This window comes from Pseudoliparis swirei, chromosome 18 (assembly GCF_029220125.1).
Source record: "Pseudoliparis swirei isolate HS2019 ecotype Mariana Trench chromosome 18, NWPU_hadal_v1, whole genome shotgun sequence".
Classification (NCBI taxonomy): Eukaryota; Metazoa; Chordata; class Actinopteri; order Perciformes; family Liparidae; genus Pseudoliparis; species Pseudoliparis swirei.
Genome location: NC_079405.1, coordinates 18,521,887 through 18,549,821, shown reverse-complemented (window position 1 = coordinate 18,549,821; position 27,935 = coordinate 18,521,887). Strand labels below are relative to the sequence as shown.

The window sequence follows — 27,935 nt, the reverse complement described above, 5'->3', positions numbered from 1 at the left end:
GAATTTGGATTTAGTTTTCATGGTTAAATAATGTTAAATGAAAGGTTAAAATACAGCAGACGTTCTCTTTCATTATGTTACCATGCTTAAGTGAATCTCTTGACAGAGATATTTTACACAATTTGTGTGAAAAAGGAGGTACTTTCTGCTTTGATACAGAGTCGGTGGATGTGTTTGCTTCAGACAAAGATGGCACTTGAAGCAACTTCCTACGCTCTGCTAGGGGCAGTGAGATGGAGGGAAGAAAATTGAAGAATAGTCAAGCCTATCGGTACAAAGGCTAAGAAGCTGCAGCTTTTGCTTCTTTTTCCCAGGTGGCTTTGCAGATCCAGCAGTTCATGCCTCAACCGGACATTCAGCTTACAATAAACACGTTTGATGCTGACTGCTGTTGGGCTATAAAGTTCCCACTAAACCCCCATGGTATGGGCGTTGGGGAACACATCCATGCCGACCGACTCTGATCCCCCATGACTTAATTAGTGCTCTCTGATTCTCCACATTAGTTTACTATATGGGAACAACTTTTATCCTTAACTGTAATCAGCTTGCCCAGAAGAATATAACACAATAAGAAGCCTGTTTGAAGTTTTCTTTGTGTTATCTTAAGCACTTCAACAAAAGCCCAGTGTAGCTTGCCTTAGAGTAAATATCTTGGCCAGTAGGCAGCCCAGTTGTTGAAAACCTGCACTGATGCGTATGGCACCTGCAGATCTGTATCCCCAGACTATGCATGGAAAATAAATTATTTTTATGATCCCTTGATTTTAAATTTAATGTTCTCAATATCTCGGGCTCATTAGTTCCAAGGGGTTATGTTGTTTTTTTGTGGTTAATCGATCATTTCACGTTAGATCGATTTAGTAGAATTATTTAAGAATTTGTGCAGCCTGCCTAGCAGTCTCATTAAAGTTTCCTCCCTTGATTAAAGGGATTATTCCCAAAGTGAATAAATTCCACCATTTATTACCATTTGCCCTCTTCATCCACTGAAAAAAGGTTTTTGTGATGAATTCTTGAGGTGTCATTAATATGCATAATCAGGCAAAGCTGGACATTAGCCTAGCCTTTTAGGTCTATTATCAGGAGATGACCATGACAGACTGCAGAGCTTTTATGTACCTCCTTATAAGATATTCTGTTCCCTCTGATGATCAAGGTGACCGCTAATTTGATGGCAATCCACTTCAACTGTCCGAGCAAATATAATAATGACATCTACTTGGAGTATTTAAATGCAACATTCTTTATGTAAGACGCAAAGTAGTTAAATCTTCTTGAAATGACTGGACTCTTTATAAGATTAGCTGAAATGGGATGTTATATCTTTTGTGCAGAGAGAAATAGTTTGAGGAGAAATGTATAGACCACTTAACTGTTTTCATCATTATCCATATTATGTTGATGTTACATTTTAGTCCGTTATAATAGCATTTATAAATATACATTTCATTCAGGGTGAATTAGCTGTCTTCATTGTTTCTTTGACAGAGGGTTGTATCTGGCTGCTACTCTCCCCGTTTGTTGAACTGTAGTCTTCATTAATGGTCCAACTCCGCCATCTAGTGTCAAGAAGGCGAAGTGATTTTGGCTGTGCACTTCGGCTGAACTCAAAGAAAAAATTAAGAAAGCACAGTAAGTAAACATTTTCAAGGCAATACTTATAACTAGACCAGAACATTTTTTGAATGTGCTAGATGACACTTACAAGTGCAACCCCTTGTCCAAACATAGACAAATAATGTATTCATGTTCGTATTTTTTAACACCAGACAACAACTAAACTAAATCTAGGTTATTAATGTGTTATGTTAATATAATTGCTTTGCTTGAATATATATATTTTTTTATTGTGATCAACTAGAAAACATGCTAAACGCTTTTCTTTTTCAATCTGTAAAGCACATATGCATGTAAATAAATGTGTAATTTGTTTGTGTGAGAATTATAATACTTCTTACTAAATGCTATTATATTTAATAGCATTTCTATTTGTTTAGGCGTCAGCAATTCTTATTTAAATCAACACCGCTCATACCTTGACTGAAGTATCTTAACCACTAAATCAAAAGTCAATTTTTCTACGTTTATTTTCCAAATCGACATATAACATTTGTACTATACTTCATATCTTATTAATCTAAGAATTCACATGCTTCCCTTCACAATTATTCCCATTTCTTGCTTCGCAATTTACCAATACAATGTCTATAATATAATATCATCATTCTTTTACTTGCTTATTTAAAACCTATGGTGCTCTGTAGTTTACTTGTGTTTAGTCCCATATTTATCAATATTTACATCGCTTTGTTATTCGTTCATGGAAATGTCCTTCCTCCATTCTTGACCATCTTGAGCAAAGGACCAAGATGGTTGGATTTGTGTAACTATGACAACCAGAGTTTCATCCATGATCACTGTGCCGTGAATTACAAGTCCTAACAGATCACCATCAACAACATGTGGCATTTACAACCAGCTATGTTTACAGGGTTCTCCCTTGATTAATGGATTGCACATTTAACCAAATGCATTCAACAAGTGTCTATTCAAATATTAATAATTGGAACCAATAGTGTCGATGAAATGTAATGAGAAGGAAGAACGGTCGTTTCTCAATATACTCGTATTTTAAAAATAATAAATAGATTAGTATTAATATTGTCATTGCACCTCTAATCCAATAGAGTGCGCCAGAGTGTTCTCTATGCGACTTTTCACCAGAGCATCTGCCATCAGATGTGTTTACTGTAGGTCTGAGTTTATAATTAACTAGTTGCTCCATTTACTGTAATTTAAGTCCCTATACTAGATCGTTTCACTTATTTTTGCCATGATTCTCAGGACTTTGTTCATGTTAATTGTATGTTTGATTGGTATCTCCCTCACTCTCCTGTTGGTTGTGTTTCACCTGTGGGACAGGTAAAATTGCATCTTTAGATTTCCAACTTCAATCTGCGGGGAGGTCTAATCAGCCAGTAAACACCTGTGACAGATGTGCAAAGCCTTGAAGAATGTTTGAGTGAAACTGAAATCCTTTAAAGGTTCGTTTGAAATTGTCACTTTCATTTGGTTGAAACGGATCCATTTCACATAATGTTGGTAATTTAGTTGTAACTCAGTTTCCCGGAAGTGAAGGATTTATTATTTGCAAGGATCAGAAAAAATTGTTTATTAAAAAAAAAAATGTCAAGCAATATGCTTTCTTTGTTTTACTTATTCCTGAGGGACTGACAACTTGCATGGTATAAAGGCTTCCCCCCCCTCAATATTTAAAGCAGGAAAAGCCCAGGTGCCATTAATAACATTAATTAAATTCCATGCTGGCTTACTGCCATGGCTAACAAGGACATTTAAATGAAACAGGGTTGTCCTTAACATTATTGGGTGCACCTGTGTTTCATGATGTGTCACAACTGAGCCAGAGAAAAACGGTCCATTTCCATGTTTGCTTCAAAAGATATTGAGTGTGAACATTCCGTCATTTTAAAGAATAATGTTGTATAGAGACCTGCATCTTATGCTCACCCTGTGTCCACTCACCCGGCAGCTGTTTGTGTAAAACAGTTGCACACCTGCCTGCCCGGAGCTGCTATACGTTCCACATACCTATCCGCCATATATACATAGCAGTTGCCATATTAGCTCCATACGTCTCCGCCTGGTTTCCTTGCAGCTTAAAGCTGATCCGCCTAACCAGCCACCAGCGTAATTCATTAAAGCCATTTTTAGCATGGAAAACGTAATCAGACAAGACTCAGCCTTAAAACAATAGTTTCACACTGTGTTTATTGTTGTGAAATAACAGTGATTCACATCCTTCTGGATGAAGACCCTCTAAAGGGCCTTATTATCATGGGTTGCATCATATTGATGCATTGCAAGTCCAACCTTGTGTTGTGTATTTGTGAAGCCCGGGGTCGGTCTAACATTTGTTTGTAAGTGTGGCAGATGCTAAGATTACTTGTGAAAACAGGGCATACCACAACTATTTATTGAATGATTTTTCTTGCCAACACTGTACATGTCCCAACAACAGCAGATAATTCTTGAGTAGGAGGCATGTAAAAACAAATTACCAAACTTCAGCCAGCTCCTTCCAGGGTGAAAGAAGGACTAGTTTTCTTGAGGCACATGAACCTCATAATGTACAGAACTACAGATCAGGGAATCAGAAAAAAGGACTAATTGTCTTTTTCCTCTCACACCTGACTCTCTTTATGTATTTATGGTTGAAGAATTGTGTCTTCCCACAGCCATTCTGCCCTAATATTATCAACCAGTTTACAAAACAAACGCGTCATATAACATGTATAGCAGGAGCTAGTGTCAATTTCCTCGGTGGAAAAGTTGTTGATGAATATTTCAAATATGCAAAGTGCATGACTGAAAATACTTGATCCAGAATGGTTTAACCATGGCAAGTTTCCACGTCAGAAATAGCTATTATAGGTCCCCCTGAGTTTTCCAATTAAACTGTTTAATGTTCCCAAAACAACCACACACACACACACACACACACACACAGAGAGAAAAAATAGTCTTTAGATGCATTCAAGGACATGCAAGCACCTTTTTGAATAAATGACTAGCCTTACATTTCCTTCATCTTCTAATTTCTCCTTTTATCCTTCGGATAGTTTTGCACACACAGGCGTACTTTGAGTAAAATGAGACAAACATTTAGCAAAAACACACAGTTTTTACAAAGATGAGACGAGGCATTGGGATAAAAGGAGACAGAGCACACACACACACACACACACACACACACACACACACACACACACACACACACACACACAGAGCTTGGTGTACTGACAATAGCAAATACTTTATCTCTAAAGTCTCATATCTAAAGTCTCTGATTATATTTCACATTTAAACTAAGGATGGTGGGTGACATGTTTGTAACTTGTGGCTAGAAATAAAACCAACTTGACTGTTTAATAAATTAATTTAGATTTCCGTCATCTGTACAAAGTAAGTTAGAGAGATGTGGTTTCTGTAGATGTCATTTACCTGACATCGACACCGCTGGAAAGGATCTTGGTATTATCTTTCATGGGGACTTCTCCTTGAGCAAATCTCAAGCACAGCATTTTTTCATCTACGTAACATTTAAAACATCAGGCAAATCTCGTCCAAAAAATATGCAGAAAAACAGGTTCACGTGTTAGTTACTTCTAAACTAGATTACTGCAACTCCTTATTATCAGGCTGCTCTAATAAACTCTTAGGTCCCTCCAGTTGATCCAGAATGCTGCAGCTTGTGTACTCAATAAAACTAAGAAAAGAGATCACATCACTCCTGTATTAGCTGCTCTGCACTGGCTCCCTGTACAATCAAGAATCACATTTAAAATTCTTCTTCTGACCTACAAAGCCTTGATTGGTGATGCACCATCATATCTTAAGGAGCTTGTAGTACCATATTGCCCCACTAGAGAGCTGCGCTCACTAAATGCGGGAATGCTTGTGGTTCCTATAGTCTTAAAAAGTAGGATGGGGCCAGACGCAGGCGCGTCTCTAGGATTTGGATACATCTGGGGCTTAGCCCACGGCGATCGTTGTCGACTGGGGGGGGGGGGGTGAGCTCACCTGTGTGTGCGGATGTGTCGGCGCGTATCACGGCAGAGCGATGCGCGTTATGGGAGCGGCGGCGCTGGGCTTAGCCCAGAGGAGTGAAGCAGCGAAATTTGTAGACATAGAAACACTCTCAGACAGCAGCTTGCTGTTACGTGCGCCTGCTGCCAGTCTGACTCCGCTGTTTTGGTTGAATGACGTCACGTGCGACCTGGAGGTGTTAACCACTTGTGTGCCAAATCTTTTTTTTAAATTTTTTTTATTAACATTCGGGGCTAATTAAAAAACATCCGGGGCTTTAGCCCCGGGTTTTTTAGCCTAGGGACGCCACTGGGCCAGAGCCTTCAGTTATCAAGCTCCTCTTTTATGGAACCAGCTTCCACCTTCAGTCCAGGAGGCAGACACAGTCACCTCATTTAAGAGTAGACTTAAGACTTTCCTCTTTGACAGAGCTTATAGTTAGGGCTGAATCAGGTTCACCTGGTCCAGCCCCTATCTATGCTGCTATAGGCGTATAGGCTACTAGGGGAAGTTTTAGGATACACTGAGCACCTATCTCCTCTACTCTTTTTACTTATGGATCAATTTACATCTCTTCGCACATCACTTACTCTTACTTCCTCCCGGAGTCTTTGTGACTTCACGTCTCATATTGAACCTGGCTGTGTCTGATGCCTCCTGCCTGGTGAGCTATTTCTTGGAAGTTTTTCCTGATCTGAGGTCCTGGAACAGCGATGTCATACGTGTACAGATTGTAAAGCCTTTGAGGCAAATTCATAATTTGTGATATTGGGCTATATAAACTAAACTAAATTGGGGAAGACCCAGGACACGTTGGAGAGATTATATCTCCCAGCTGGCCTGGGAACACCTCAGGATCCCCCATAATGAGCTGGAAAATGCTGCAGGTGAGAGGCAAGTCTGGGTCAGCCTGCTGGATCTGCTGGCCCCGCGGCCCGACCCCGGATTAAGCAGATGTATGGATGAATTGAACTCCGGGTCATGTGTCGATGATGCAGAATGTGGTAAACCACATCAGGACAGCAGAAAGTCTCTACATCTTCCGCCTGAGACTGAAAACACATCTTTTCCGACTATATCTGGATTAAAACACAGATTTGCACTTCAGTGGCACTGGGATGGCACTTATTGTGGTGCTTTTGTGGTTCGACTGAGTTAAGGAAGTGTTGCTTCCTGTGTTTTTGTTGTTCTTGGTTCATACTCCAGGTTGAAATGCACTTATTGGAAGTCGCTTTGGATAAAAGCGTCTGCTAAATAACATGTAATGTAATGTAAAACCAAGTTCAATATATTACTCCACAGAAGCACGTTTTTCTCTCAATGACATAACAGGCTCTTGTGTGTACCAGTGTAATAAGGATGATCTCAAATATAGACAAAAGTATAAATATGATTTGTGAGAATATGCGAGTCAAGTAATTCTGTTCAGAACTTTTGTCGAGCCCAGGTTAAGTAGCAGATATGGAGTAGAAGTGAACGTTGATCTGAATTAGAAAAAAAAACTTTAACAGAACGACAGGGTATTAAAGATATATATTTTTGTAATTTTTTTATTGAGCATACAAAACAACAAATCATTTTTTTTTTAACTACCAATGCAGATTCAGTGCAATTCCAAAATATATATTTTTTGACAGCAGGGCATGTTAATCAAAGTTATTCACATCAGAAACAGCCACTTAAACATGTTTTTTTTGGATTATCATGACAATTGTCCTATCCAGAGGAAGCTCGCAAGTGATACTTTCTTAAAAAGGTAAAACTATACACATCCAAAACAAAGCACTAAATCACAAATTAAATACCTGAACAAAAACACAAGTACTGTAGCACAATACAAACCAATGAATTTGTAAACAAAGCTTGTAAACAAAAAGGAAGTATGTGGTTATAGGTATTTGGTTTGTGGATATAATAAATAACTAGCTAATAAACTGTGTACTAACAGTTTACCATATTAACAGTATCGGTGTGCAAGTGTAGCAGACGGTCAGTTATAACTTAAGATGAAGGACGTGAAATATTTCCTCCTGTGTATTTTACCAAAACTAGACAAACACAGAGGCCAATTCAAGTTTCAAAATACTTACTTCCTTAATCCTTTTAAAGAAGTGATATTCTAGTTTGTCGAGAATGGACTGTTACATTGCGACAGGGCCATAGATCAGCAGGGCACAGCAGTGAAACAATAACAGGAGGAGGGCACTGCCAGAGCAGGACTGAGTATCCCTTGTGACTGTTGCGGCATGTGTCTGAGCCGACGGACTGAGGAGAAGGCCTGGTCAGTTGGTGATGACCAACTACCATGCAGCATCAACCTCCAAGTCCACAGCTCAACAAAGGTTAATTGTCAGCAATCACAGCATCAATAAGGCCTTTAGAAAATCGAGGGTTTGATAGTTTTATGATCAGCTCCACTGACTAAAAATTTGTAAAATGCTATTCAATAAGTCTCAAATGACAACTATCTTTTTTAGAAGGGTCTGCGAGTTCATTATCAAATCAATATTTGATACCTTTCATGATTCTTTGGAGTTGTCTTCTTTTCAGCTGCTACATTTACACTGCTACATGAAACTGAAGAGTAACAAAAACCCAGCATGACACGGGCATGCATTTAGAACTCTTGTTTTCATAATTTTGCTTTATGAGCCACATCAAAAGTGTATACGTTTTATAAAAGTGCAACTATGTTAGCTCCCATTCTAGCTTTCCTATATTATCATCATCATCATTATCAATGACCATTACCAAAAACTAAATATTTAAAAATCAGCTGCTCCATGCCTACTGTATTAGCATATGAAATGCAAGGAATTTATTTGTGTGTGTGTGTGTATATATATATATATAATTATATATATATCTCTCATTGTGCTATTTCTCCAATAGACAGAATAAAAAATGTTTTAACCATACAACAGAATGTAAAACACATTAAGGAAACATACTTTGCTGTGGATCACATTTGCCTTAGACGTTTCATAAATAAGTTTAAAATGAGTACTTTTTGCTTGGTTTCACGTATTCTTTCGAAGTCAAACTGTGTTTTTGCTAATCCGAACCCACTAGTCATGTGGCCTTAACCTAAAAAAATATGTTTTGGAGCATCTTTTGTTTTTGTTGTTTGTTCACCACAGGTTAAAACTGCAACTGGAAGAAACTTGTTTCCCATAAAATATAATTTAGAGGACAGGGGAACATACATTTGTACGAGACTAGGCTGTTCAGTCACCACTCAGTCACACAGAGAATATAAACTCTGAAGACACAAGTCTGATCGGATTTTTTGCTTATTACAGCATATTCAATATAACTAGCATTAAAAATAAGGTAGGCAAATTGTGGTCATCTTATCAGAAAATTTGACTAAATGTAAACCGGGTGAAAACGCACAGCATCTGTTGAGAAGTTCCATACCACAGCCCCAACATTGCATGAGGTCGACCAAAACATTAGCTCAGTGAAGACTACATGATGAGAGGTAGAATACGATTAAGTTGTCTGGTTGTTTGTTATGTTCTGCCTACATCAGCCACATTTAGTAGTAACCCATGAGATGTACTAGGAAAAGAATAAAAGAGTAAAGAATGTGTGTGACATATGTCTGTGCTTTTAACAGGGATGAGTAAAGGCATGGTCACAGGTTCAAGTGTAATTCAACACTAAATTACACACAGCCAACCACTTTTGCTGCACTATTCTCCGTGTGTGCAATCTTTGGAGCATGTTGAGTTTTTGGCTACACTTTAATGAGTGATGATTTAGAAGGTGTTCTCCATCAGCTGTCAAAGGCAAAACACCTGCTGTAACAGCACTGATTGGGGGTGTGGCCAGATGTGTACCGTGGTTTTATTTTTCAACCCATATAGAGAAGTACAGCAGAACTTTTCTGCCCTGTTTGATTCAGTATTACATTGTCCTTTGAAGAGTTTATTTTCTCAAGCATCGTTCGTAAACTCTTCTAACACTACTGTAAAATATTAGATTTCCAGGTCTCTCACATTGTCTTCTTACCACACCTACCTAATGCACTCCTCCTCTGATGGGCTTTCTGATTCTTCATTCTCACTGTCATCTAGTTCAGGAAGATCTCCCCACAGGAGCAGGTTCAGACCTGTATAGACATTGGAGGGTGACCGCTTATGAAACATTCGACAGAGCAAAACAGCAAAGAATTCCAATGTTATCAAGAAGGGTTCACCCTGACCTGTCACATCTAGTCTGTTGAGAGTAGATACAGCATCGCTGTTGAACATCCAGAAATGGCCATTGTTACAGGAGAGCAGGCAGGGTTTACAGGGGGCCACAACATGGTAGCCCACAACATTACCACTAGGAGAGGGAAGGAGATAGATAAAGAAGAAACGTATGTCAGCCTTTTTCTGTGGGCACTTTTGAAAAGTGCTAATCCAGTGGCGCGTATCTATTATATGTTTGTGTTTGCCCTGTGTACAACAACAACAAAGGCCTGTGAAGACAAAAGAGGTTCCATAAAGCCACACTGTTGCACCAAACTCTTCTTTAGATGCAGAATGGCAAGCAATTTTTCAATATAAAATTTGTCACAGAAAATGTATGGGAAACCAATTCTTTTGTATATAAATGTAATGTATTTGGATTTTATATCATATGGGCATTTTATACAAATCCTGAATAATCAATTGGTCTATTAAACATAAATGAAAACAATCAGTAGCTGCACCTCTACAGGTGCATACTATGAAAAAGCTACATGATGAAGTACTTGTTTACTGTGCTTAACTGTGGTGGCTATGTTTTTTCCCTCTTTTTAATCAACATCTCATATTTGCAGAAGCAAACCCTGCAGGCTGTAGAATAACTTGATTTACCACTTGAGACATGCGATGTCTCTCAGTTTGCATTTGCAGCTTTCAGTAGAGTAGCAGCTGGCCACAAAGTCAACGGTTCTTGGGGGAGGGTGCGTGTAATGAGAAACAAACATAGGAATAAAAGGGTTAAAAGCATCATTAATTTAACATTTTCATGCAACAAACTCTGTTAATCACAGCGTGTCCCTAATCCCACCAAGTGATGAGTTAGAAGTCAGATAGCTGAGAGTAGTTTCAGGCACATCTCACCCTGACAACAACAGCAGACATAAACAAAGGCTCGCTACATTGCGAACTAGATTAGCACTTACCTATTGGGAGGTATATCAGTCGAAAACAGCTCAACCTCGGTGTCTGCAAGAAGCACCGCTTTCATGCCCCTCGTGCAGAGCAGACTGTCACAAAATGTGCAGTTCACCTGGGTCACACACTTGTTTTTGAAATTAGCGTTCGATGTAGACATTGTTGTCCTGCTAAAATGGATGTGCTCTCCCGCTGTTTCTGCTCCCAGACAGCAAATGCAACAGAACAACAAGGATCGTGGACTGCTGTTGTTCACTATCCGTTCAATTCGGGATAATACAACTTCGAGTTGCTGTTAATTTCCCAAGCGTTAACGCTAACAATTAACGCCTTTATGCCTTTCCTAACTACAAAACCGAAGGCTAACGCCAACGTCAGCTTATAGAAAAACGCACGGGTTGTATCTATTTCTACGAGAAAGAAACGTGTTAGCTGTTTATTGATAGATACGCGATATCGATAAATAGCTAGCCTGTTTTACGCGACTGGCTCGGCATCCATTCGGATGTGGTTAACAGCTAAGCTAACTAAACCGCTGTCAGCTTTGTTTACAACTTCCTGGTATTTAACGGTACTTCCTGAAACTATCTTTAAAAGACTCTATACCTGACTATGATTGGATAATCTTCATGGTAGCCAACGCCATTGGCCACCTTCATTACAAAGTCGGAATTTAATTGGCTATAAATGATCGTTGAAAAGCCCACGTTCAAAAACCCTGAAGGCCAATTGGCGGGCTTGCGTGTCATTCAAAACTAGTTTGACCAATCGTCACGTAAGGCCGTGCCGTCGCTTAGTTGGTGCATACAATTCATGCTGGTGAGGTGGGTTATATATTGTTGTTGCGGAGTACAAATCAATACAAACGCTTGTCCATCATGTCAAACTATATCACCAGTGGGCATAGATAAAATAGCCAGAGAAAGAGAACTGCTTGGCTTAGGTTGTGGGCAATTCGGGGCTAAATGTGTAGGCTATCTCGCTATATATGGTATTGGACAATTTTAGTATAATTGCCGTTTCGTTGAGCAAAGAGACAGGACACCATAAAGACATATGTAAGACAAATAGTCTCCTATCGTCGATCGTAACTTTATTGAAAGTATATATGAAGTGGAAATTAAACCCACTTTTTCGGACTTTACCCATCCCCTGCATTGCAACTGATCGGCCATATATTCCTTTATAATTGTTCAGTAGGCCTACTCCTGGTTGAAACAAGATCCACCCGTATGGAACTTCTTCCATGCAGTCGTCTGCAACAAATGAAAACTGAATACATGCTCTACATGTCCTGAGTACTGGGGCTGACTAGTCGAGACCAGCCTGCCCCTCCATGTCCACTCGGGTTTTCCTCCTCTCTCCCACTTCAGGAGAAGGGGGAGAGGATAGCAGTTAAGTTTAAACAGGCGGCAAGGCAGCTGGCAGAGAGACCGGTAGCCGCTCAGAGAAAATATATACAAAGAGAAACTTTTGGAAGTGCCAATTGTCATGCTTTTGCTGTTAATTTAAAGAAAAAAAGGGAATGAATCTCCTTTCACTTGAAGTTGTTTGCACCATAACCGGTTTTGAGGAGGCGGCGAGGCGCGGCGGCAGATGGGAACACACAGCAGCAGCGCCAAACTCACAATGCACCCGGAGTGAACAGAGGCAGGGAGACAATACCGATCCGCGGTTACACTGAGGAGCTGCGAACTCTCATCTGGGCTTTTTCTTTTCAAAACCCCGTTCCAGTGTGGCTTCCACCAGGTCTACGGACGATTTTTTTATTTTATTGTTTTGCCCGATTGTGACAACATTGACTTCGCTGCGAGGGCAAGCGGTTTGATCTCAAAACTCAGCCATGACGTCTCCGGCGAAATTCCGAAAGGACAAGGAGATAGTGGCCGAATATGAAACTCAAGTTAAAGGTAAAACTTTAAAAAAGCTTTCCATACAAGCAATGTACCGTGCAATGTATGCTTTTCTTCCTATAGAGCGGGCTTTCCTTGGTGTGGCTGACTGCATGGGTTTCTGTACCCCCACCTCTCTTATCAGTTTTACAGGGTACGCTTTTTCGTTGCATTTCATCAGCACCATTTATAAAGGTTGATTGTCAATATGCGGACGTTGAAGATCCAATAACATCAATATGTGCAACCAGCGAACAGAAGATCATGATCAGTGTGTCTTAAAGCGTGCTCGCCTCTAATGCATCACACATTTGGCCAACAAAGACGGGGGAGGTAAAAACTCGCGCAGAAATCAGTGTTTTTGTCCAGATGTGGACAATCTATAATGGTCTCTAAAGAAACGCGTATGTGAAGGTGGTGTATGTGTGTTGAGTGTAGTCGACGCAGAAGGCTGGGGTTTCGACATGGAACAAGGCAGGGCGTTTTCTCTCCCTCGCTTTCTCCTGTGTCTGTGCTGCTGGTGTGCTCGAGCGTGCGTGCGCATGGCTTGAAAGCAAAGAGTTAAATGATCCATTTGTGCTCCAGCTTGTCCTTTTAAGCTCAGTACATTTGTGTCGCCCCTGCCCATGATCTTGGACATGGGAAAACAGATTGTAGCAGTTAGAAAGGGGCGTTAAGTGTGTGTGTCGTACTGTTTTCAGCTGGACAATGTCCGTCAGAGCTACAGTGATTGCATATCAGATCTAGTTGAGGTCAGTGGGGTAAAAGCTTGGGAGGAGAGGGGAAGCATAGAGGTGTAAGGTAAGGAGGGTGGGATGTGGAAGAGATAGAGGACAGGATATTTTTCTCCTCATGGAAGACATGTTTCCAGTGCACACACTTCTTATGTCCTTTTTTAGGAACACATGTCCTCTTCCCAGTTTTGTCTCTAGCGTCATCTATCACCTGGTATTCTTCCTATTCCCTTCTTGAGCTGCAGCCACCTGTGACTTTGCAGGATGGAGCAACACGTTGGTGAAAGGAAGTCGGGTTGTTGAGCATGTTGTCACAAATCTCTATGTTGGGAAAACTTGAATTTCTGATGCTGATATACAGACGGATGACACATTAAAGGAAAAAACAACATACGTTGTTTTAGTAAAGTGTGTTGACACTAAAAGCCGCCAAAATGGCAAAACAATTCTGGAACTCTACTGGAGGGCTGAGTATGTTCTTCAAAAATATAATCATAGGTGTTAAAGATGAATGATCACTTTGAATGTCAGAGGAATTGAGTTCATTTTCATACCTATATTAAACCTTTTAGTGACCCCATTTGTACCCTGTGTGGAGGCCTCTGAGTTTGTTATGTATCACCACTCCATCCAAGTTTATCATTTAATTTCTCGATTTCTCTACACAACACCTGGGCAGGGGTTTGATTAGGTCACGTAGTCTAACAGGTATTCTTGTCACTTAAATGAACGGAGGGATGAATCCAGGGTAACTCGACTCAGCTCATTGTTTACCACCTCTTATTAGCCACTTCCTGTTGTTTACCTGCCTATCTGCAGACTCCTTTAACTGTCACCACAGTGACATTAGCACTGTTGTCTCAATGTCCCAGTAGGCCGCTGTTCATGCTTGCCAGCCCGTGTAAAGGCTCTCTGTCTTTGCTGCATTGTGAGGGTCGTCTCCTGTGTTTGTCAGCTTGTGGACTTAATGTTTGTCCATCGACCCTCTGCATCGATTCCTCCTGTCAGTTACTTCACAGCTCCCGAGCCAACAACTGCGTTGAGCTATCTCACTCTGTCCTCAAGTTTTTCCACATACCGTCTTCTTTATCTGGACTAAACAGATGAAAGGATAAACCTGTGCATCCTCATTATGGTTTGGGGTGTGGGTTCTTCCATCTGTGTCTCCATGTGCTGCTTGTCTGCTGCGACATTCCCAGCAGTCTGCCTTTTCTGGGAGATACAGTCTGTCATTACTCTGCACAATGCTAATATTCTCTAATGGATGGTATCAAGCAGCAATACACATCACGTCTCTGTCTCGCTGCATTTGCAAACATACGTCCGTCTTATTCATATTTCTTTCTTTTCATAAGTCATGCTCTTGCAGCTGTCAGCTAACTGGAGAATCCAACCTGTATGGCTAGTTATCGGGCAACATGAATAGTTTTTTCACTCTGCAGCCACCAACTGCAGCATCATGCGGGAAATGCATGTAAATCCTCCCGTGGCTTACATTGGTACATCTCTGCTGCAGGAGAGGAAGATGCATGATGCACATTCTAACACACACACACGCAGCAGGGCTCGACAAAATAACTCAAGCAGTTGATGAATGAATTGATATTTTCAAGACCCTCCCCTGGCCCTGCCGATTTTAGGCGGTTATGTTCATGAACCTTGGTGGAATGGTGAATCATTTCACCTGCTGACATGTGAGGTGAAGAATATTGCTTTTACGCACGCACACACAAACAAACACACACACACACACATCAATGCTTAAATAGCACCATCCTTTTTTCAGCCTGTGTTATTTCACAAAGGCAGAGTGCTGATACTCTAATATTGGATTCTGGCTGATGCAAGGAATGTTCCTACTGCTCAGGAAGAGGGTGTGAGTGAGAGAGACAGAGACTGAGACACAGAAAAAAAGAGAGTAAATGAAAGGGGAGACGAAAAAAGGAAAGATAGCTAGAGAAAGTGAGTGAGACACATTTAAAGAGCGATAGGAATGTTCTTACACAGATGTACAAGGTTATACAACACGCCTAAATGGAGTTAAGGAATGAGGTTAGCACCTTCCACTTATGTGCAATTGAATCAAGAAAACTACGTTTGCTTTTAGAAAGACTCCTAATTTCTCTGCGGTTTTTCACTATTTCAGGCTTCATCACATTTATCCAATCGATCGACCAGCTATCACCAACAACCATCACATACCAGTCAGCATGCTCACCAGGATATTAAGTGGAACGCTTCAATTCAGGCAATGTGAAACATTGAAAAGGAAAATGAGGGAGTGCTGAATCTTTAAAAAATTTGACAGATGTTTCATTTTTCAAATACATTTTGGCTCAGTGTTTTAGCATCTGTAAGAGTTATCTTTGAAGTGGCTGCCTTTGCAAATAATTACCACTGCTTTCACTGAGGGAACATATTGATTTTGGTGAGTTTTATTTGTTATAAATACAGAGAGATATGACATATGTATCGTCAGCTTATCTGATGAAGTGCTGAACAAGTTATATTGGTCATCTCTAGATTAAATACTCACACGCAAAGAGGACACAGGTAGTATCTCCATACAGAAGTAGACTGATCATTTTCAAGAGTAATAAACTCATTCAAACTGTGCTGCAGATATGAAGTTGATCCATTCCCATTGAGGAAAGATGAGTATCAGTGGTCATAAACTGAAATGGTGTGTGTCTACCTACGTGTACGTTTCTAAGCTGCTTGTTTAAAAGGCAGTCAGAGACATATGATTTCAGATAAATGGCTGCTTTCACTAGCATACAATAGGAAAGATGGTGACACAGCAGGAGGCAGGAGGCAAGCAGGATCGTGTGTGTTTGCGTGTATGAATGTGTGTGTGTGTCAGAGTGCGGGTGTTGTAAAATGTTAACGGTGCTTAAAATAATCAGCCAGAAAGGATGTTTATGTGAAACTGAGGTTCAGGAGTCAGGCTCAAACACACGGATCACACAGGAAGTGTGTGTGAAGCTTCCTGTTTGGACTCACAGCTGTGTCCGGCAAAGGAATCAACTGCCTTTCACATTACACACACACAGACTTAATGCCATGGTGCTCGATGTATGACAATCTTAAGCTCTGCAATCAGCACATACTCTAGGCCAGAATAGAGAAGAATTGATGAATACATTTTTTACATTTTTTTAAAGAGTGAACCTCCTCTTATTCCTTTTGAGACATGCTAGAAGTGTGTGCGTGCGTGTGTGTGTGTGTGTGTGTGTGTGTGTGTGTGTGTGTGTGTGTGTGTGTGTGTGTGTGTGTGTGTGTGTGTGTGTGTGTGTGTGTGTGTGTGTGTGTGTGTGTGTGTGTGTGTGTGTGTGTGTGTGTGTGTGTGTGTGTGTTTGTCGTAGCTGTTGCTTGTGCTGCGTCAGCACCAGACACAACTTGGCATGACTGGCATTTTCTTTTCTGTTCCCTCATTCTTCAGTATTCGATATGACAATTTACGACACGGCTGCTGCGACACCTGTGAGAAAACACACAGCGGTAAATTTACCAACACAAGTGCTGAGTAGGCCGCCTTCAGTGTACACATACACACAAACAGCGCTGCTTACAAGCCAGTGAGTGTATGATTGAGATGTATAACTCATCCCTGCCTACACCCCTACCTTCTGGGTATAAACGATAGCTGAGAGATAGAAGAGAAATGTCTGCGATCACCATGTATTGCAGATTAACCTGTACAGGTGTGCTACAACCAGGTGTATCAGATCTAAGATGTCAGTTCCAACGAGATGAAGGAATAGATTGAGAAGGCAGGAGATTGATTGAAGCATATGCAATCGGTGAAGCTAAGGTCAGATTTCAGCTGCTGTTCATTGGTGCCAGATGTTCTAGTGCTCTGATTGGGCAACAGATGCGCTGTCTGACCTGGTTGGCTAATGTCTGTGACATGATAAAATGGAGCTGCGGTGTTACTTCCCCATGTAGGTGTGTATTGGGACTGGTAATATAGATGACAACTGTTGTGCAATTATATTTTGTGATGGTGCATTATTTTTAAAAATCAATTGATATGGATAAAATAATTCAGTATATATAACCAGAGATATTAAAGGAATACATGTCTTGGTAACACATTTCCATTGTCTTAGGGTTGCCACGAATGGTAATTTTCACTATCTTATAAGTTGTTGATTGTTTTCGTAATCAAGTGATTATTTGGTCTTCAAAATGTCCTGAAAATAGTCCTGAGAAAGATTCCAATAACTCCAGTTGACGCATTGAAACTCAAAGATGTAAAAGTTGTAACCAGCAAAGTTTGGGCATTTTTCTTTAAAGTTTGAAAAAAAAGTATCAGAAGTGCAATCAATTTATTGTATAATTGTTTTAGCTCTAAAGTATATGTCACATTGCCCAAGTCTATGTCTGAATGTGTGTGTGACCTGAACCCATACTTGATAAAGGGGCCTTAGGCCCTGTTTGGGTGCCTCCATTCAAATTTAATTTATATGACACACACACACACACACACACACACACACTGACCAACCGTCAATCCCAAACTCCCTCTCCCTCATTCTTTTTCTTTCTCTCAGCCTACATCCAGTGAACAATCAAACCCTTGTGGAAAGAACTGCCGGTCTTCAACTCAAGCTCTCTGTTTTTCTCACTCCTTCTTTCTCCCCCTCTCCTTTTCTGTCTCACTCACTCTTCTCCTCTCCCATGATGTTTGTCAGTTGTGATGAAAGGTGACACACATTTTAGACACGCCTCCCGTGGCAGCTTAAACCAATAATCATCACTTTATGACTTCAGCATATGGGACACACACACTTGCACATTGTGCATGCATGCACTAGCAGTTACACCGGACACTGACTCACAACAAGCAGAGAGAGAGAGAGAGAACATGTGTGTGTGTGTCTGTCTGCGAGTTGGTGAGAACATGTTAAAGAACAGAAGGATTTATATAAAGCTGAGCAAGGCTGAGATAAAGCTTATGAATATTCTCTGTCAAACAATCTATAGGAGACGTTTCAATCGCCGCGCACCGCAACGGAGACGATGCGCCCGGCGAGGGCCGCAGAGTGAGAGGTCCACGAGGGGATCCTCACGCAGCGAGCGGCGTCCCCGTCCCCCGAGTTGAATCTCTGGGTCAACTCAGCCGACACTCACATGTCTGAGCCCCTATAGACTGATGTTGACGGTAAACGCATTCGATCGGGAGCGCGCGAGGGTTTTGATAAAGTTAGCGGAAGGATTTAAGTGACAACATCCGGTTTTGCAAAGTTAGCGGAAAGAACCACGTGAAACAACATCCGTTTTTCAAAATAAGATGTCGACAAATCATACACGAACATATCAAAGTAAACAATGAACTGATTTTGTATCTTTATAGATCTGAGATTTAGCTTAAATTCTGCTAACATTTAAAAAAAAATACTGTACCAAGGAAGAGTTTATACAAATAAGTCAGACTTTTGTATGTTAAGAATAGTCCTGTATATAGATTTCCCCAAGAGTTCCAGGAAATGAATAATGCAGATGTGTTCCATACATATGTAAAATCCCCTACAATAGCAATCAAACAATTTTAATATATCAATTAGGACATTTTTCAAAGTAAAAGTCCTAAATTTTTAAAGAAATCGGTAATTTCTTTAATGTTTGAGTTGCTTTATATATGTATTTCCTCATAGTCCTAGGCAATAATGCTACACAATAAATAGAATGCTTCAATCGACACCGTGATCGGTATTATCGGATCTGGGATCTGGGAAATGTGCAACACAAGGCCCGAAAGGAAGAGCATTTCTCAGAAGTGTAAAAATGAAGCAAAGGCCATCTACTACTTCTTACAACTGTATGATCCATCTGCTCACTTCAACATGAGTGTGAGTACAGTATGCAGTTGTATTAGCCCTCCCACTCCCCATCTCTCTCTCTCTCTTTCTCTCTCTCCCTCACTCCTTCCCCCCTCCATCAGCAGCTTCTCTCTGCATGTAGGCAGAGTTGGTTGCTAAGGTTACGGAATTGCCCCCATTTTTCTGGGTTTGTGAGGAGCAATGGGAAAATGAGAACGAATAATGTAGATTTGTGTCCCCTGTCGGATCTGGCGAATCAGGTTGCATGTACACACACTTGATTCCATTTTGAACCGTGGTCTTCTTAGTTTTTATCTTTTAGCTGTCTTAGGCAAAGAGACAGTGTAGGTTAGGTGTGTGCGTGTAAAGGGAATTATGAATAGTTGTTTCTTGAAATTAATTTGGCTTGTCACTGATGTTTTAAGCTTGATATTTAGGAAAGCCCGAGGTCTCATTTTAAGCTTGCATCGACATCAAACACTATAGGCGCCAAAAGGATGGGTGTTTTGCGTTGCTATCAAAGAGAGAATTTCAGTAGTTTGTGTGTGTGTGTGTGTGTGTGTTGGAACTGGGCAATCACTGCATGCTGGCACTCACCATTCAGGTTCACACCTCTGCTAATGCCATTTTAATGAAGCCATTCATCACTTCTTCTCAGCTGAATCTGCATCACTTTGCACACAAGCCGCCTCTCTCTCGCTCCCTCTACTCTTTTCTTCTATGCATGAGAGTGAGGACACAGTGTTCTTCCCCCTGGTTGCCATGTAGATGCACCAGTTCTATTTTAGTTGTTCCCAACCTTAAAGCTGCTCTTGTTGAGATTTCCCCTATGTTCATCCAGTGTTTGTTGCCGCACATACGCAGGCTTGCAGATAGAGAGGCTTATTTAACGTGCTTAAGTCTTAGCTTTACTTTAAACCTACTTTGAATGTAGGAGTAATGTAGTTTTCTTTCCCACAGTCATCTCTATCTCACACAAACACACACACACACACACACACACAAACACACTCTCCTGTATGGGTAGGAGGAAGCTAGATGGCTGAATAGGCATCATCTGCTCTCTGATCTCCATTCCCTGCATCAGGCCCCGTCACTTCTCACTCAAACCAGATGCCCTGCCTCCACAAACATCACTTAAACAGCGGGCTGGCTGTGCGGTCGGTGTTTGGGTGTGTGTGCTGCTAACATGTTGACCTTAGATGGAGGTTACATTGAGGTCACGAGGGACAACTTGTGATAGGAGGCCTCCGCTGTGTACACACAAGGAAACTGTTCTGCATGTGTGCAGACTCACCCAGTTTAACAACAAGACAGGCTAAATGTCACACATGCCACCTGACTCAGTGACATGTTGTTGAGTTGAACAGGTTTCAGACCGCCTCTGCAGTTGAACATGAGTGCGGTATTCTATCGCTTATAAATCTGAGAAGGATGCTCATTTAATCTCACAGGGCTTCTTTTTATATTTAAATTATGTTTTATCTTAAGAGCAAAAGGCAGTAATTGACAGAAAAGATGGGGTTGTGTGGAAGTTTGTGGTCAGAACTGAAATTAAAACGCATCTCTATTTAAATATACTCTATGTAATTGGTGATGTGTAGGGAACCACATTTGCAAATATGAGTTGGTGTGAGTGGTGATAACTAAAAGTAGACTAGAGACAGGTTTCATATGAATGTGGTCAGACATAAGCATTATGTGCACACTCATCTCTAGGCTCATATCAGTACATGTTGGTGGGTGTGGTTGTGTGATTATTATTGCTTGCCTTCCTAAATAAATGTATGTATTTAATAGGGCTGTGAAACGATTACAATTTGTAATCAGGTTAATCACAGGTTTCTGTGGATTAATCATGATTAATCACATATATACATTTACAGGGCTCTCAAGATAGGCAAGAGCTCCGAGAAGAGTTGTTGACGGGGGGGGGGGGGGGTGCTAGTGACTTTTCTTTGCTCCGTCCCGATGCGCGCAGACACTTGAGAGCCGGCATTTATACACAGGGGGGCACATAAATTGCTCCGCGCGAGCCGAGAGAAGAGTTGTTGGGGGGGGGGGGCAAGTGACTTTTTTTCGTCCCGATGTGCGCGCACACGCCGGCATCCGAGCTCTGCGGCGCACGAGACGGAGATCGGAGTCGTGTTAACGCGACACGTAGAGACAGAATGACATGCTGCTGGTTAGAGACGACCAATAACAGACGGATTGGAAGCTCATTCTGCGCATGCGTTAGATGCGTTAAAAAAATTAACTAATTAATCCTGTAATTTAATTAACTGAGTTAACGCGTTATTTTTCACAGCACTAGTATTTAAGTGTGCTTTGGACTAACATGTCTCAGTGCTGGGGCTGGCCTTGTGTGGATGAACCCACCTTGAAAATGTGGTGTACCTGTTGCAGACATTGTGCTTGATATAGGCGCACACACCTCAGGCCCGATATGTATCTCATTAGGTTTCAGGCTCCTGATGGCAGACTCTTTCTCTTGTTCTGCCTCTCACTGAGTGTGTGTTAGAAACATGCTGATATGTGCTATTCACTCATGCATGTTTAAGCGTGTCCTGAGGCATTGGAATATGTACTGTCAAAAGTCTCTAAACCTATCATGTACAAACCAGAGAGAGAGAGAGATAATTGGAGAAATGCCCTTTTAATAAGTGTTGTACATGTTAGATTTTAATGTATAATTGTACAATTTGGTCAAACAGATGGGGAAGATTTTTTCCCAAGTTCCATTGCACTCCATTCATTATTATATGGCAATGCTATAGTAAAGTGGTTACACTCAAAAAACCGATTCAAGCCCTTCTTAGAGGTGACACATTTAAATATTGTTTGATACATTTAAATAAATCAATTACAAAAATAGATGTTTATATTTAATGGGTGTAACACAAAATGTATGAATACTTTCATTTATTGGATTTATTTAGGTTACACTCACAAAAACGATTCAAGCCCTTCTTCGAGGTGACACATTTAAATATTGTTTGATACATTTAAATAAATCAATTACAAAAATAGATGTTTATATTAAATGGGTGTAACACAAAATGTATGAATACTTTCATTTATAGATTTATTTAGGTTAGATGGTGTGCATATCAACTCAAAATAAACTACCTTTTGCGCATGCGCCTTCTGAAAATCAGTTGTTTACATGAGGTGAATATACTTTCAGGGTTGTACGGTGGTCTAGTGGCTAGCACTGTCGCCTCACAGCCAGAGGGCCGTGGGTTCAATTCCCAGTCGGGGCGTTCCTTCTGTGTGGAGTTTGCATATTTTGTTAGTTAGTTAGTTAGTTTATATTTTGAGTTGGACAAACATAAATTAATTTAATTTAATGAATATCGTTATTTTATTTTAGATGTATTTGATACAAATGAGTTGGACTAACTTAATTACATTTTATTGCACTGATGTGCTAAATTTGAGTTGGAGTTGCATGTAATTATTGGATGGAAAACCTGCCAACAATTTAATTGAGTTCGTCCAATGAGTCATTTCTTTGAGTGTAGGTGGATGCAGTGCTGGGTTTTTTTCTGGGTGGTGTTTGAAGCAGGCTGTATTGAAGATAAATTGATAGTTGGATACTTTCTAAAATTGTTTTGTTCCAGCAGCATGTATACATAAAGTTAAGCAATATAAAATATAAAAATGCACAATATATACTAAATAATAGAATAAGACAATACCAAAAGTTGACAATATCAGGATTGTGTTGGTGAGAATCGCACAAAAAAACTTAGATGGTCTTAATTAAAGTATTTTAATGTATACTTGAGCAAGACTTACAGAGGACTTAATGAATCACAATACTGCAGCTCTTCATCATCACTGACAACATATTACAGCAATGTGTGCTGAGACAAATAATAAATAACTGGACCACAAATGCTGATATTTAGGCCATATTTAGGGAATTTAGGCCATATTTAGGGAATCTTTCGGTGAGTGTCCCTCGTCCTGTGCACTGGGCCCACAGCACAGCCCATGTGCTGGCTTGCACTGTGGGATACCCATCTCAGATTACTGCCTTAGCTTCTTCCCTCCCCCCCCTTTACATTCCGATTTATTCCACGTGCTTCAAACAGAGTGAAACTGGGAACATCCCTCTCTATACACACACACACACACACACACACATACACACACTCTCATTCCTGTTGTGCAGTGGTCCATGTAGAACAGGGGTTCTGGGATGGTGCTCTCCATACAGAGAATACACAATCTACTTCACACTTTGTTAGGAAGTATACATTTGCCGAGACCTGAGCTGAAAGTTGGGGAAGACCAAGAGTTTTTTCGTGGAAATAAGCAGGATGAGTATCAGAATGATTCAATTCAGTTTATTTTGTATAGGCCAATATCACAAATTACAAATTTGCCTCAGATGGCTTAACAATCTGTACACATACAGATCCCTGTCCCAGGACCGCACATCGGATCAGGACAAACTCCCCAAAAATAGAAAAACACTTTCAGGGAAAGAAAAGGGAAGAAACCTTCAGGAGAGAAACAGAGGAGGATCTCTCTCCCCGGATGGACAGAAGTAATAGATGTCATGTGTACAGAAGTAATCATTACAGAGTAACAATACATTCAATGAGTATGACAGAGTGTATGAATAGTTTGTAGTAGACATGGACCACAATCCAGACCTCCACAATCCATCAGGCAAAATGATGGAGAGGTTGACAAAGAAGATAAGAAGAAAGATTAAACACAGAGTGGGGGATACCCTTGAGCACAAAGAACCATCCCATCAATCATTTCATCACATTCGTGGCATAGCCGCTTGACACCCAACACTTTTCACACCTCTCCTACTCCCTTTTTCTCTGTCATTTATTTCTGTCTGAGTGCAGCGTTGCATGTTAGAGGTTGCTGTCGATGACACATATGCATGTGTACACAGGCATTCTCTGTGTGTAAAGGTTGCAGTGGGAGGCAGCAGTCTAAGTGTGTGTGGGGCTCTTGTCATGTGCTGATGGTATTCCCACAGAGGAATGTGGAGGAGAGAGATTCCCAGTCTGGAGTTGTGGATTCCCACTGCTGGATCTGAGCATGCATAAAAGCCTTTAGGAGGCATTGTGGTTGCAAGTGTACATCTAAAAAACTTCATCCATGTCAAAATGTATACCACCAATGCAGTAGTTGGCAAGAACTACTTGCCTCAGACATCCAAACTTGTGAGTCTGCTGTTGAAGCGTTTATATTACTTACAATTTCAGCCCTTATTGATTTGACAATTCAATTCAATTCAGTTTATTTTTCAAGTTACACATTTGCCTTACAATCTGTACACATAGACATCCCTGTCCCAGAACCTCACATCAGATCAGGAAAAACTCCCAAACAACCCTTCACAGGGAAACAAAGGGAATACAACTTCAGGAGAGCAACAGAGGAGGATCTATCTCCAAGATGAACAGGTGCAATAGATGTAATGTGTACAGAAGGACAGATTTAGAGTTAAAACACATTCAATGAGTATGACAGAGTGTATGAATAGTTGGTAGTAGGCATGGACCACGATCCAGACCTCCATGATCCATCAGGCAGATGGAGGTAGAGAGGAGTGGGCAGAGCATCAACAGGGCCATGGCATAGTTGGTAGTAGGCACATTCTACAATCCAGACCTCCGTGATCCATCAGGCATATGGAGGTAGAGGAGGAGTGGGCGGGGCATCAGCAGCGCCATGGCATCAGACCCAGCCAGGTCCAATGGACCCTATGAAACGTGAAGTCACAAGGACTCCGGAGAGAAAGCAGAGTTAATAACGTGCAATAGAGAGATGAAAAAGTATCCATAAGTAGAGAAAGAAGAGGATACAGGTGCTCAGTGTATCCTAAACGTCCCCCAGCAGCCTATAAGCCTATAGCAGCATATCTAGGGGCTGGACCAGGTGAACCTGATTCAGCCCTAACTATAAGCACTATCGAAGAGGAAAGTCTTAAGTCTGTTCTTAAATGAGGTGACTGTGTCTGCCTCCCGGACTGAAGGTGAAGCTGGTTCCATAAAAGAGCAGCTTGATAACAGCTTTTTAGTCTGCTACTGCTGTCGGGTGTTTTGCACATAAGAATTTCACAAACCGATTATACTTGTATAAAAGGGGATGTGACAATAAAAACTTGAAACTTGAAACTTGAAACTTGAACTTGAAGGCTCTGGCTCCCATCCTATGTTTTAAGACTCTAGGAACCACAAGTAGCCCCGCATTTAGTGAGCACAGCTCTCTAGTGGGGCAATACCTTTACTTGAAATGTGCACATTCTGGCTTTTGTCTTTCAATATGCACACGTTAATAACTTGTGTGTTGGTATGCAACTATAACACCTTGTGTCAGGGTGTACACATACTAAGGCCGATCTAAGGCACAAAAGGCCGAACAAACAATATAATTTGCTAGAGAATGTTTTACATTGAGTGTTTATTGCGTCTAGTCAAATGCTTGTCATGAATAGCATTTATATTTATAGCCTGGTATTTGAGCAAAATAAATTTAACTATAATACAAGAAAAGACAAACGCATTATTTCCTCTTTACAGGGCTTTTGACCATTTTGGGGGGTAGAGCGACAAGGTAATGTGTTACAGCAACTCTTTAGGGAGATTGTGTACAAACAAAAAATCACACAGAATTCCAGAAAAACAAACCTGCAGTGATGTTTTTGGCAGACTTAAAGCCAGTATTGTATCTCCACACAACACGTTGACACATAATGCCCATTGTTTCCAGCATCTCTGTCACCGATAATGGCCAGGAAGGCTTACAGTATGTGTGAGTCAGGTCCCTGGCTGTGTCCCTCTCCATTGTGTTTGCTCTTACCGGGGATGACAATGATGACCACAGTCCTCAGAGGGAAATTTGTTGCTGTCATAGCTTACGTTCATCATGCTCCATATGCACACAGCACAGCTGGCCTCAGCACAGCTTCAACAGCATCGAAGCCATTTTGAATTCATGAATTATTTTGTTGTCTTTGGTACAACAGGGAGACTGTTCCTCTGATTTCTACCAGGGAGAGGAAGGACGGTCTGTGATTTTCATTTTTTTCTTTCTGGAGGAGTGGGGGCACAGAAAGAAAATGCGGGAGCTCCCTCCTTTAGTGTATGTGAGAGAGAGAGGGGGGGGGGTGGGGGGGAGTGAATTCCCGATTTCTGGGAGCTGTGGAGTCAAAACAGCAGGACTCTGCTAGATCAAAAAGGCTTCCTCTGCGGATAAGAAGCCAGGGAGGGAGAAAAACTCAGGCAGGGAAGGTAAAAAGGAAAGCAAGGCAAGAGCTCTTTGTAGGCTGTCAAACTAGAGAGAATTGTTGAACAATAAATGGCACTAATGACTCCCTCGCTTTACCTTGTCGGTCTCGAGATGATCTGTCAGTGTGATTCCCCTGGGGGCAAATTTAGAACAGGTGTGGGCCACATGTCTCTTCCCCTAGTCTGCTGGGACCTTTGACCTCCACTCTTCTCCCCTGCCAGCCACAGACCCTCAGTCCTGCCTTCCGGAGGGAGGATCGCTCGCAGATATACTGGCAACGGCTCAACAGCTCTGTGAATGTGTGCGTGCATGTTTATGATGCAGAGATTACACCGTGTGTGAAAGTGCTTGCCCCTCAAAACTGAAGCAGCATCAATAATTCAGCAGCACATTGCTGAACACTATGCTACAGACAGCAATTCCTTTTCTCTCTTTCCCTCCCTTTAGATTCCTCTTGTCTTTCTCTGCCTTCTGTTAGACTGTTTTATACCCCCATTTTGTTTCTCTTACCCCCTCCCCCCTTTTCGCTCAGTTCTGCCCACTTTGTCTCTCCTCGGTTCCTGTCATGTTTCGACAACTCTAACTGAGTATCTTTCAAACCTCTCACTTTTCATTACCTAGAGCCATTCGTGTCTATTTTTGCCCTACTGTTTTCCTTTCTGTCTCACTTTTTTATTATTATTTAATTTAATGTTTTCACATATCAGGGATTTCATTCCTGAGTGTCCACTCCCTCTGTCCAATTCTTTATAATTCTCGCCAAGGCAGTTTCGAGGGGCCGTGAAGGAGGCCGTGGAGGGGAGCAAGAAGGAAAGGGTGTGGCCGCCCACACTGCAGCACTTCATTGTGTTGAGCTGCGTCCGACCCGTCCCCTCTCTGACACACAAATATCGCATCACAAATAGGACACACACGCTGTGTAGAGTTGTCGACCCTGTGTTCGCTTTCCTCTCACTGGATGGGCGTCTTCTCTTGGTATCAGGGCTTTCCATTTGGGAGTAAAGACAGCTTTGTTTTCTATCATATGTCTGAAGCTCACAAGATTCCAGGCTCCCATGGTGTCAAAGGGCAGGAAGATTGACATTAACTCGTACAGTAGGACCACAGGGCCTATCGTAGTGATGTCAGGAGCAGGGCGCTAGACTCTGAATCCAAGATTCTGATACTTCCAGAAGTTTTGTCCATCATTGACCTTCCTCCTCAGGAAGGTGGAGTGAAGACAGAATCTGAGTTAACAACATCCACTTAAAAATGTCAACAGTTCAAACGGACGAAAGCACAAGAGTCTGCGTGGGAATGAGCAGGTTATTGCAGTTACAGATGATGAGACTGAAATAAATAATCCAATACTTTTAGGGAGGATTTTACAGTTAGAAATCAATAATCACAGCAATAATGTGTAAATGGCAGACTTGGCACAATACCACACAGGATTATAATTGGACTGCA

At 41.2% G+C, this 27,935-nt stretch overlaps 2 protein-coding genes across 2 annotated transcripts in view; one reads left to right on the top strand and one right to left on the bottom strand.

The window, feature by feature from the left end:
• Window positions 1-7,142: 7,142 nt before the first annotated feature.
• fam72a (family with sequence similarity 72 member A) lies at window positions 7,143-11,293 on the bottom strand. The gene is made up of 4 exons (XM_056437302.1): window positions 10,775-11,293; window positions 10,464-10,541; window positions 9,821-9,945; window positions 7,143-9,727 (listed from the first exon to the last, which is right to left on the bottom strand). The coding sequence occupies exons 1-4, from the start codon at window positions 10,924-10,926 to the stop codon at window positions 9,633-9,635; spliced, it is 450 nt and encodes a 149-aa protein (XP_056293277.1). The 5' UTR covers window positions 10,927-11,293; the 3' UTR covers window positions 7,143-9,632.
• An 886-nt stretch (window positions 11,294-12,179) lies between these two features.
• srgap2 (SLIT-ROBO Rho GTPase activating protein 2) overlaps window positions 12,180-27,935 on the top strand; it is a 52,682-nt gene continuing 36,926 nt past the window's right edge. The window contains 1 exon segment of the mRNA XM_056437459.1: window positions 12,180-12,676. Coding sequence (XP_056293434.1) covers window positions 12,610-12,676 — 67 coding nt within the window. The 5' untranslated portion in view covers window positions 12,180-12,609.

Excerpts from the sequence above, each read along its gene's own strand:
- fam72a (XM_056437302.1), bottom strand. The coding sequence starts at position 10,926 with ATGTCTACATCGAACGCTAATTTCAAAAACAAGTGTGTGACCCAGGTG. Across the intron at positions 9,946-10,463 it reads GACATCGCATGTCTCAAGTG|TGGTAATGTTGTGGGCTACC; the intron begins GTAAATCAAGTT and ends TCCCTCTCCTAG. Across the intron at positions 9,728-9,820 it reads CAACAGACTAGATGTGACAG|GTCTGAACCTGCTCCTGTGG; the intron begins GTCAGGGTGAAC and ends ATGTCTATACAG.